The 12,516-nt window shown below is 44.8% G+C and overlaps 1 protein-coding gene across 1 annotated transcript in view; it reads left to right on the forward strand.

Annotated features, from left to right (window-relative positions):
* dph6 (diphthamine biosynthesis 6) overlaps nucleotides 1-11,748 on the forward strand; it is a 46,007-nt gene extending 34,259 nt beyond the window's left edge. Inside the window, exons 13-15 of the mRNA XM_068752190.1 lie at nucleotides 3,173-3,421; nucleotides 7,073-7,460; nucleotides 10,466-11,748. Coding sequence (XP_068608291.1) covers nucleotides 3,173-3,421; nucleotides 7,073-7,460; nucleotides 10,466-10,584 — 756 coding nt within the window. The 3' untranslated portion in view covers nucleotides 10,585-11,748. The remainder of the gene's footprint in view (nucleotides 1-3,172; nucleotides 3,422-7,072; nucleotides 7,461-10,465) is intronic.
* The last annotated feature ends 768 nt before the right edge of the window (nucleotides 11,749-12,516 follow it).

The raw sequence follows: 12,516 nt of genomic DNA on the forward strand, positions 1-12,516 counted from the left end.
TGTGTTACTGTCTGCAGCTCACACGGGTGGAGGTAAAGAGAGAACGTCTTTGTGGCTGGTGACCTTTGGACATGTCATTGGCTTTATTAGGAGAGCGATGGTGCTGTGAAACATCGATCGATAGTACGACCAAACAGTTATTCGAAATATCAGCGGATTCACAATCTGTAAATTGCAGGGGCTTCTTTAAATCAGATAATCCTGTAAGATGCAGAGAACATGCTTGCGTTTTACAGGCCCTGACAAAAATCACATCCTTATTGTGACTTCAGTTAAAAAAAAAATTAAATGCCAAATTAATTTCTCCAATAAAATTGTGACTCAAATTGCAATATCTTTGATCAAATGTTATTTTTGATGCTGGTTCATCCTTTTATTATTGTTTTGTTGTCCCTACGTTGTGCATGTGTGTTGACATTTTTTGTAACTCGTTTTCTTGGCAAAATCTTTGGCATTGAACACCATTAGATCACAAATTAACCACAGCTCTGCATGGCAGCCTTTTTTGTTTGTTTGTTTGTTTGTTTTATTTGTCCGTTAGCAGGATCTCACAAAAACCGAATTGAAGAATGTAAATTTTCATGTTGTGTAGTTTCGTGTGAATTTTGTCTGAATTGTCCACCCTCAAATTGTGGCAGGAAATGTCATTTAGAAACAGTGCAACAGAAAATTTGTAAAAACTACTTTGCTTGTTAGAGAAAGTTTAACGTCATATGCAATAGTTTGACCCTTATGAATATTAAATAATCCCGCCTTTGGCTTATTAAAAATGCATGTGGCATTGTGGTTGTTGATCACGTTTAGAACGCCCATGCAAATTGGACTGTCTTCTCTGTCAAGGCCTAAGATGAATAATGTAGTTGTGTTGTATATTCAGGGACACGCCATTGACAGTCAATTAACAAGTTTGATTGGTGTGTGAACTCACTCTTTTGAACTGTTAATTTTATGTAAATAGTATTCACTCTCTGGTCTCTGCTGTCTCTCCCTCATCCAAGTTCACCACACACAGATATGCCCCCACCACCACCAAACCCCCCCAATTCGACCTCCCACTAAGAGTAACCAGAACAGGATCCTTAATAATTGATCATCACACACCTGCTTGGTTGAAGCTGTGGGATTCTGCCTTTAACAGTCAAGGGGGACCCGCTCTAGCCCCCTTTTGATATTCAAATAGACAAATGGTAACCAGCCTTTATGAATTCAAAATGGAGCTAAATCTTTTCATGAGGGACGGGCGGGCTTGTTAAGAAATTCTGGCCACCCGTCCAACCTGATGGCACCCTTTTTTTTTGTTGGAGTGGCTATGATGGCATTTGATGGCACATAAATGGAATGTCAATGACAATTTGTTGTTGACGTGCGGGATTGTGGCTTTTATGGGAGGTAGACATAGTAATGCTGGCACTCGGGCAAATAGTGCTTCCAGGTAAATGACGCGTGATTCATCCAACTGGTTGAAAGCAGCCAGGGCCTTTTCTTCCCCACCCATCCCTCGCTTGCACCCCTCTTCCCATCTTCCCTCCATCTCTCGTCTCCTGCACTATCCCAGTAATTGGGGCAACAGAGATAGCAGCTGAAGATTGATCAAATGAGCCAAGGAGCTGTGGATTGTAGAAATGGCCATGACTGCATCTGCCCCTAAACATTAGTTTTGCACAAGCATCGTGTTCTGCTCGTGTGAGATTAAAGCAAATGCATTTCAGCAGGGCAAAATGTTTCACTTTAGTTGTCTTGTTTTGGCCTAATCATACTGAGCCAAGTAGTTTGTATAGCGAGGGTAACTCCATATCCACATTAACCCTGAGAATCTGCCTGTGAAACATGATAGCCCTGGCTGTGTCTTTGCTAATCATTAAGAACCTTGTCTAGGGCCATGCATCAATTGATTCAGGCCCTCCTGATCCTCCCCGGAGATCTGCATGCGCTCCAGGGTCCCTGCGAAGGCTGGCAATTATTAACATGTCATCAACAGCTATTTGCATTGACCAGAGGGTAGCGTCCAGCGCCACCCAACTTCAAACACAGGCAAAATGCAGGGTCTCTAAAGACCTGACCTCTTTAATCCCACTCCTCATCCCTACTCATCTCCCTGCATTAAACAGATGGATTTTTTTCATGTTTCATTATACATGAAGCTTAATTCTAACAGAGGCGTTTAGCAAAGAAATTAGCTTATTTTCACAAGGTTAATTGTGCTTATAAATAACAGCGGTGCCGTGGAGCTGTATCGGCAGGCTTCTCGCACATTACCTGCTTGTGAAATGAGAAATGTTGGTGATATGATGCTGAAAAATAGCAGAGATGGAAGCTGTTAATTAATACTGTGCTGTTCAAGCATATGCTTATAATTAATGCTAATTTGATTTTCACACCGTGCTGAAGAATATTGTACCGTACTTTTATTTACAAGTCATTTTGGAGCTGCGCCTTTGTTTTCTGTTGAGCGGAATCCATGTTTTCCAGTTCATAATTGTCAAATAATGTTATTACTTTATATATTAACACACATTCTTGTGCTGATTGGAGGTTTTATAATGTGTTGATATTGAATGATTTATTACCGAATCTTTATTATTTATTATTCGCTTTGCAAATGTGAATGTGCCTCTAACTTCTGTCCCCGTAGCAACACCATGATGTTTACAGTTCTGGTTTTGAGTGAAGTAGTTTGGCAGCCAGGCATTAGATGAATTCCAGTGACATGCTTGTCATGCAGACGCTCATCTGTGCTTTCTTACCTCCGCCAGGGAGGTTATGTGATTGGTTTGGCTTGTTTGTCATTAGGATTACACAAAAAAACATTGGACGGATTTGACATGAAATCATCTCCAAAGACGGACCCTAGCATATCTTCGGTGGCGATTAAATATTAGTGTTGATCAGGATCCGGATACAGGAATGAGATTTGGTAGAGCTTTGCGCTTGTTTGTGTTATGTGATAACTAGTGCATTACAGCTTCATATCGCACAGAGAAAATTGGAAACATTATACCTGCTACACATCAGCATGTCACTCTGACCATGTTAACATTCTGACATTTGCATTTATCTCACAGCACTACAGTATTGTGCTAAATTTGCATGCACTGATGAAGCACTTAATCTTGAAGATTTTACCATAATGAAACCAACATTGTTTGTGTTTTTCTCATGTGCTCTTCTCCAGGTGGATCATTCGGTTTTCTGTGCAGGTCAGATCGCCTTGGTTCCCTGTACCATGGAGCTGGTAAAGGCTGGCACCAGAACACAGGCCCGTTTGTCCTTCAGCTACGTGAAGAAGGTCCTGGAGGCGGCGATTGGAAGCCTGACTGTTGCACATGTCATCCAGGCCCACTGCTACGCAACAAGATATCGAGACATTCCTATCATAAAGGCAGTCTGGGAGAGCATGCTGAAGGTCACGGAGGAAGAGAAGGTCAGCTGAGAGGGTTTTTCTTTATGAAATGAGTTCTCTACCTCCGGTCAAGAAGTAACGCAAGTCTTAGTATGCAAGGGAAACAAGCATCGTGTTTAATAGGATAGAACTTCCACATAGAGCAAATGCATATTTAACAGGTCAAAAGCACAGTGGAGTCCATGTGTATATGAATAAGTAAAAAAAATAAATAAGCGAAAGTCAATAGGTTATCTGTGTTGTTTCAGAAATGTATTTTTTTTAGTTGTGAAATATGGGAAAGTTCCTCACCCCTCCCCGGCCCCTTGAGACCCACGCCGCTGCAACTGATATTTACCAGTGAGCACGCTCATGAAAAGTTGATGATGTGGGAAACGCTGGTGTCTTTGATAATGTGGTGCTTGGCACAGAAGCAGATGTCTTCCTCAGAGCTCCCCTAATCCTTTGCCCCCCCACACACCATTTTGGAGCACTGTTCAAGTCTCAGAGCAGCTTATCCCCCTCTCCACCCCTCTTTCCTGCCTCCTCCCTCCATCGCTACTGCCATTCCACCGCCCCAGCTTACAACCCCTGCTTCTTACGTCTAATAGGGGCACGAGTCTCCCTGGCAGGCCTCCTCCTCCCACTCTCTGTCAAACCGCGGGGCTCTCCTCAGTCGTGAAGAGAGACTAGAGGGATGACAGCAACTTTGACACTCCCACAAGTATATGAAAGTATAAAACAACTTTATTCGTAAACTGATGTACAGGATGTATAACTGATACCAGGCATTTGAGTATTCTTATCTGATTATTTTCATAAACTGTGCATCAGGAGCATCACAGGATATATGACCAAATACCGGATGATGTTTTAATGTACTTTAGTGTTGGATTATTTAACATCACTGTGTTATATCGAAATATATAAACAACATGCTTTCGCTGTCAGCAGACATACGAAGCGAAACGATTGAAACGCCTTTGTTAGGCCACGGGTCCGGGTTGTTGTTGTGCGTTGATAATTTCTCTAATCAGGTGGATGAAGAAGCTTGCGGGGTTAATTGGGAGCATAGTGGAGTCGCGACAAGTGTGAAATTGTATTTACGGTGCATTAAACCACAGCGAGGCTGTTTGTCTCTCTGTGGGGTGTGTGTGTGTGTGTGTGTGCAAAGGCTTTAATGAACAGGGAGATTCTGATCAATAAATGTTAAATTGATGCCTCGTTGTGCAGCAATGACGAGCTCTGAAAACGTGAAACATTAGGAAGACTTGTAATATAATTGTTTAATTAATAAGGCTAAAATACTTTTTTTATTCACTATTGACGAATGCCAGATTGTTGACTTCTTCTCCTTCGTACCTCAGTAGCCTTAAATCATTTCTCTTCTGCTTACTCTGGAGTTTAGAGGTGGCTCCGGCCTCTGGCATGGCTTCATAATGGCCTCACACCCTTTAGCCTTTCCTCACGCCACTTATATGCTGTGTTTTATGCGCAGAAACATTCTGACAAGCTTCGGGGCGCACTCTTAAGAAATGAGAGTGAATGGGAGGCATATTATAGCAGACTGACAGCTCTACAGTAAGTGCTGAGACATAGAGCCACATGCTGAAGGCGTCCTGCTGGGCAGGAAATGTAGGGGAACTGGGTAAGCGGCGCAGTCCCATCAGCTCCCCGCTGTTCCCTGCCTTTACACCACTTCCTTATTACCGTGTTTACCGTTCAGCTTTCACGCCTCTCGCCCCTTCAGCCCGCCGCACACTCCAGGTGCACAGATGCGAGTTAGAGGGAGGAAAGTGAGAACAAATAAAACAAACATGAGAAGCAGGTCACGCGTTATCAGTGCAGAGAGCTGAGCGCAGCAGATCCGGGCGACACGCGTTTACCCGCTGCCTGCGGCGGGAGAGAACACTCCGGAACGGCGGCGTGCCCTGGAACCGAAGTGGGATGAAGTAATGAGATGGATTGTGTTAAGTGTCTGCTGTAGAGCGACACTGAGCCCGGTACAGACACACACACTCTGCCACCCTGCCCAACCAGCGTGCCACTCCGGCAATCAGCCCTACCATATTTCAAAGTTAGCAGTTTATCGGATTCATTTAATGAATGATCTCTGGTATCTCTCAGGTAGGGAGCCAGTCAGCCGCTCCCCTGGGAGGGACACACAACACGAACACTCTGAAAGTCTGAAACATGCACACATGTCCACATATAGAAACACACGCACACAGGATATTGCACCGTGAGCACATTTAACCCAACAGAACAAACTCACCATCTCTTGTGCTGTTTTGGTTGAATATATTAAAGTAATAAATATGGATTGATGTAACCTTGTTCGACAGCTTTGACAAAAAGTCATCAAATGTGTCACAACGATAAAGTCCTGCCAGAGGCTGGAGCTGCCACGCCGAAGTCTCCTGATCTCCTCGTGGATTTTTCGGTCCGGGTGCGGTACCTCAGCATCCGAGGCCTGCAGGGTGGCCTTTAAGCCTGGATGAGCAAGGCCGCTATGTGCTGTCACTTCTCTGCCCAGTTCCCCCTCTCAGTTCCAGGTTCAATCACCACTGACAAGTGCAGGAGCAGCTCCCTCTAGGAGAGCACCTATCCATAAGTGCTAATATAACATTTATCAAAGCACCAGACACGTATGTATGCTGTCACTTTGTCTGACAAGCTAAGAGCTACTGAGCTGACGTGGCTATTGTTCTCTGGTCTTGAGATTGTTATTGTTAATCACCGAAGAATAGGGTCACTTAAAATAGGCCGAGTAAAGAAATCTTAACCCAGACGCTGCACAAATAGTCAGGACACTCTCCACGGTAAGATGTTGGCTATTGATATATAATTAAGCGTTAAGTTTATTCTGAAGGCAAGTGCCGCTTCAGTGAGCCTGGCTGATTTGGTCATGACGACTTTGTCTGTGGAAAGGGACAAAGAGGCCGCCGTCTTCTCTCCTCGATGATTTCGCCTTTAGTGAAAATAAAAATAAAAATGTGAGTAACCTGTTATTATTCTGCACTTACAAAGTGGGATGTAAGTGGATGAAAATTGATCCAGCAAATTGAAAAAGGGGTTAAGTGTTTTTGCCCTATCGACTCTGACTGAAATGACGGTTATATAAAACACTCATTTTTCCCCCATTAGCAGATGAAGCCACAGCCGAGTATTATTAGAGGGCAGCATTGTAGCACCATTCCCAGTCATGTTGCTACTGCTAATGGCCTTCAGTCCAGAGGAGGGGGAAACAGAGAGATTTTGGCTCTCTAGTTTAAACCGAGGTATTTTCCCACTGAAGCTACGATTACATGTTGTGAGTGATCTCCTTAGAAAGGTGAGGAGTTGTCCTGGATGGGACCTGTCGTTCTAGCAGACGCGTTTCAAAGCGATGGCGTTTTGTTTACGCCGGTCGCAAAAACAGCACAGATTGTACCTGAATTGGTTTTTAGACTATCATTACTGATCGTCACCTCACTATCTCATTTTAATTGTCACCCTGTCAGTCCATCAAATTAAAAGCCTTTCTTATCTCCGTGTGGCGGCAGTTTTTCCTTTCATGTGCTTTGCAATAATGTTAAACGTTGACAGCGTGGTGGTTCTCAGCAGGGGGCCCTTGTATTTGTTTGCCGTGTGTAGCGTGACACGCCTTGTCATTTGTCACCTGGTTCATTTCACCATCTGTCTGCATTGCAGGACTTAAGGTGGGAGCGTGAGAGCGACCCCCCGTCGTTACTGGTCGTCGTGGTGCCTGCTTTACCCGAGGGAGCGGCTGTTGAAGTTCACGTCACCGCCATTCAGGACGATGCCGCCAACCGGACTTCCTGTCACATGACTTCCAGTGTGGCGTGTGGATCCATAGAGTGCCGCGCTACTTTTTCTACTGACAAGTCCGCTGCTTCGCTTTCTTTGTCACTGGTTGCAGCTGGCGACGGCCCGGAGGTCGCCGGCGTGGAGGGCGCGACAGAAGCGCTCGCCGCTGCATTCAAGAACGCCCTGAAGACGACGGGTGCTGAGCTGTCGCCACTGTGTGCCAGGGTGTTTTACAAATGCACCCACTCCATGGCTCGGCAGATTGTTGGAGGTATGTTGTCGGACACGTATCTTGTGACACTGCACATAAGCTTGGATCTAATATTTACACTCATAAGAGGAGTTATCCTAAATGACACTTGTGAAATATGCTGGCCCCGCGACTCAAGCCCTCCATCACTGCATTAGTGGAAACAAAGCCACAGCTCGTCTCTCTGCACTCTCTTTTCAAAGAGCTGACATTGGTTACGTAACCCCCCCCGTAAGATATTCCGTGAAGCGGTCTCTCCAGAGGATCTCCTCTCCTTCCTCTGTTTAATTATTGTAAGTCATTTGTTGCAACTGCGGCGTGTACAGTAAACCCAAGCAGCTGCCACACTCTTTTGTCATCATTACACTTTTATACGCCGCCATCTCCTGCTTCCAGCATCCCAGGTTCTTGTCAAGGCAAATGCGCAATGGTATTTGTTTTATCCCAATGTGTTCACCCGAAGGAGACAAAAAAAAAAAAAGGGCCGACAAGCACATCGATCACGCGGGCTCAGTTGTCAAGTCATCGCTGAAGCAGTCAATTAGAATTTTTTGAGTCTGCGCCAAACCAGCCATCTTACTGTCATTTCTTTGCTTTGGCACAATACGTCTTTTTGAGAAAGCGAAATTACGGTTACCAGTGATGAATGGGAAAGGGGTCGCTCTGTTTCGAATGTGTGTTGATATGCATGACAGACGAACAGCGCTGTTTATTTTGTCACCTAATTATATCATTTTTAGTCAACATTGTTTCAGAACGCATGGTGCAGGGCATTTGTCTCTCCTTTTGTTATCTGCGAGGAGTAAGACGGAGGGGAAGCGCTCAAATAGTCAAATGTAAAAAATCGATGCCAATGAATGGTGAATTTTTTAGCACAATTAAAGTCAAATCTTGCCATCTGTACAAAGCATGCTTTCCTAAAACCCTTTACAGACTCATCATTGAACTGGAATCTGTTACCTTACTCCGTACGCACAGCCGGCCCCCGGGGGCCAACCCACAGGCAATTTTATGGGTCAGGGCCTATTCTCATTCGATGATGAATACAAAAAGTCAAAGGAGGAAACGTAACACCTCTGGCTAGCAGTCACAGCCTCACAACTGTGGCTGTCAGTGAGCAGACAGACAACACTGGGGCTAAATGTGACTGCACCCCCCCCCCCCCCCCCCCCCATTCTGTTACTTGCGTTAGAATTCACAGCTGATAGACATGACATATGCTACGAATGAAACCTTTAAACATCTTGTCTCAACTTGTTACTTACGGCAGAAAGCTTCTCTCAAAGATAGGCCCCCCAACTACTACAACTGCAAAACGCAACTTCTTCAGAAGCAGCAAAATAAGTTCTTCTTATTTTAAAAGTAATTTAATAAAACCCTTTAAATACGGTAGTATGTTTCAAAGCCAGTTCGGTTTTGATTGAAACTAAACTATGATGTTTTGCATAAAAGGGTTCTAGTGGGCATTAGAGATGTTTTGGTTTTGAAAACACAGCAGTCTTTTTGCACCCTGTGTGTTTGCCATGAAGCAGAATAATGACCAGTCCTTTGGATATGTGGTTTAGTTCCGTCCTATTGCTAAAGTGATTTTGGAATTGCGCAGCCTCTCTTCACTGGTCCTCTGAATGAGGCTCCCTGCGTGGCCAAAAGGGGGGTAAAGAGACCAGAGGATTGGGCACTGGGTGTATAATGGGAAGAATTCTTGGGATTTACATGAGCACTGAAAGTGATTGGTCTAAAGTGGTTTGCGTCTTTCCTTGCTTTTTACTCACAAAGACAATGAATCACAAAATTGCATGTTCACTTAAGCCATCCTCATCCCCCCGATGTTCCTCTTTCATGCCGGCACGTCTGTCTGTGCCCTCTCAAAGAGGCAGCGCAATTATTTCCTGTCTGTAGAAAGCTTAAAACATCCTGACATAAACGCGGGCCTAATGCGTAAGGTGTGATGAAGTGCGTGCTTCTTCTCTTAATGAAACTATCCTGTTCTGTGATCTCCGCGGCTCGTTCGGTTGTCAGCCTGCCATCTCCAGAGATATCCCGCTTCCCAGGGTGCACCACATGCTCTGATAGCATATATTTAGGCTTTTAATGCCCTCCAAAAAGTGGGGGTACTTTAAGCTGTAGCGCATATTAGCTAATTAGAATGTGTGGGCTCGTTGTGAGGATGTCTGGCATGCTACATGCGCCTCAGATGAAAGAAAAGGAGCCTTATTAAGTAGTGCTGAACTGAAACCCTCTGTGTCCTGACTTCTCTTTGTAAAAGTTCACGTAAATGCCACAGTGGCGCTGAAGTGCCATCGATGTGCACGTTTGTCCGCTGAAGCGTGACTGGTCAGGAAGGACATTATGACATCGCATGAAACAGATGTGTTGAATGGGTGTGCCGGAATGCAGTGACCACACCCAAGACGCGACAAAAATAAATAAATAAATAAAATGTGCCGGGACAATCAAGCGTGAGACGGGAACACTTGTGACCAATTAGTGCACAGAGAAGCGAAGGGAAGGGACAGCATCCCAGTGGGCTGCCGCTAAAGAGACAGGCTGTCATCAAGACCAGGCTCAATGAATTCTCTCTCACTCACACACACACACACACACACACACACACACACAGACACATGCGCTAACAACATCTCTCAGCTCCAGTAAAACTGAGAAGTAGTCCCAACACAGCTTCTTGATGTCCCAACACAAGATTATCAGAGGATTTAATTCAATCAACCCCCCCCCCCCCAACAAGCTGCTGAATTGTCCAAAATGCCCCCCCTTCTCTGCATATGAATGTGGCTGTCCGTTCTGTGAGTGAGTCTGGAAAGGGGTAGCACAGAGTTCAGTCCTTGCTCACCATATGTCTACACTGCAGGGAGTTGATGGTGGTGAGGGGGGGGTACAGGGTCATGTTCTGTCATTGAAGGATTAAGTTTTCCTGTTTAAGGAAGACCCCGTTGGGATGGCTATATGAAACCCAAATGTCTGATTCCAGCAAAGTTCTGATGAAGCTCCTCTCTGCCTTTTTCCAGGACTGGAGGAATGTTTGCGGATCTCCCTGGGAGATTCCTGTCCGTCTGTGTCCCTGGTTCCAGTCCTGGACTTGCCTGACTGCCAGATCCTCCACCTGTCCTGCTGGCTCAGTTTGTAGAAACTCAGCCAGAGTCAACAACCAAACTTCAGCCATTCATTCGTCCGCATTGGTGGAATTTCTATGGAACTTTTCGGGAAGCGCAACCCTTAACTGTCCCAACTCCATCTTATAACATCAGGGACGTCAGTGGCTGCAGAAAGGAGACACTGCTTCACTGCTCGTGGATTTTGACTGTTCAATTGTTAGAATGCAAACTTGCCCAAAAATACCTGAGCTGATGACTCACCTCATCTGCAACATCCGTCTGTCTTTGAGCTTAAAGGAGCTTCTGTAAGCTAAACCTGCAGACGAGAAGGCCAAAGTCCACAAAATAGATAAGAGCAGTCCCACCAGGCGAACTGTATCCCCTGGAATTCCCCTTAGCACGCTACCTAACACCTCTCGTAGCCCCAGCACCACCGCCAACACCATCTGTTCAGTTCTCAACCTACAGATTTGCTGTGAAACTGGTCCGTGACTGTGTGTAATCTGTGTGGATGGGATGACTGGGATTCTGGGTGTGTTATTATTGTGTAACAGGCAATCAGTGTAGAGCACCTGAAAAGATTAAGCCCCTTTGTGTTTTTTATTGATTCTAAGGCGACCTGGTTAATAGGAGAGGGACTCTACAACATACAGCTGCAGGGCAGTGTGTGCGTGCGTGCGTGTATTGGTGCACATTGTGATGAGGTGGAAAGAAAATAGCACATTCGCTCCGGGAACATTTCTTTTTTCAAAGATCATGAACCGTATTGACGAGTCGAGCTGAAATTCATCTTCACTCCAGCTCGTCTCCTCATCGCGCTCGTTATGGCAGGAAAGTGAAGCGGACTATTGATCTTCACCCTCTGCTGTGTTGTTTTGATTCCTCTTATCAAAATTTGAATAGATGCAGCCCATAGATCCTCAAGATTTTTTACAAACTAGTGTAATCATTTATAAGAAGGAGCCATTGTTGCTTAGTTTTGCTGTTCACATATTCTAAATGTCTTTGTAGGCAAAGTTATTGAAATTTTGTTTTTGTTTTTTTCCACTTCCTCAATGTGTCTGCATGTCAGATGGAGCGGCTGTGTTCACCTTGTAATAATGCTTTGGGAGAAAAACAAACTGAGGAATGGACATGAAGTAATGACACATTTGCAGATGAAAATGTACTTGATTTGACTTTATCAATAAACGTTTTCTGAGTCTTTTTTTAATGTATTTATTTACATTTCAGTAAACGCAAAAGGAGCTCCGTCCCTGTGATTTAGTGCAACTACAACCATTTGTTGATCGCCATTGATCAGCATGAAATCGCACACATTCTCATGCAGACAAGCAAAGCCACAAGTACTACATCAGATCCTCATCATAGCCGATGTGATGGCCTGTGGCAGACGCATCTCTTCGTGTCTTAACCACTGCATCACCTCACTAAATGAGTAAAGACAGGCTGACATTTAGTTCTCGTTTTTTGTGAAATGTACATTTTCTACCGACGTGACTCCCAACCGCTCTCCAAACAAACTGTCTGTTGTGGCTAACGTTGTCCTTTGTGCACAGAGTTTCAGCCTGCAGCTCTTGTCATTGTGGCCTTGCACATGGACTTGAACTGTGTGTTTCTTCCTCCGGGCTAACCAGACTGATGTGTGTGTGTGTGTGTGTGTGACTCTCTGTCCTACAGTAGGGTAGCCCTGTTCGGGAGTGGCCTTGTTATTCCAGACACCTCCTAACATCCTGGTCTGGTTTTCCGATGTGGCTTTAGCTTGAACTCTTTCCATCTTTGATTCCTTTTTCTTTCATTTTTGTTCGACCACATGATGTATTATGAAAGTTAGTCTTAATGGTCCAAGCACTGACTTAGTCACACTTCTTCATGCTCTGCTGGTGAGCTGTTATGTGCCATTGAGTGGTGTGTGCTGCCATCTGGTGGTCAATATTTAATAGATGCAGAGAAACATAAAAAAG

The sequence above is a fragment of the Brachionichthys hirsutus genome, chromosome 18, assembly GCF_040956055.1.
Source record: "Brachionichthys hirsutus isolate HB-005 chromosome 18, CSIRO-AGI_Bhir_v1, whole genome shotgun sequence".
Classification (NCBI taxonomy): domain Eukaryota; kingdom Metazoa; phylum Chordata; class Actinopteri; order Lophiiformes; family Brachionichthyidae; genus Brachionichthys; species Brachionichthys hirsutus.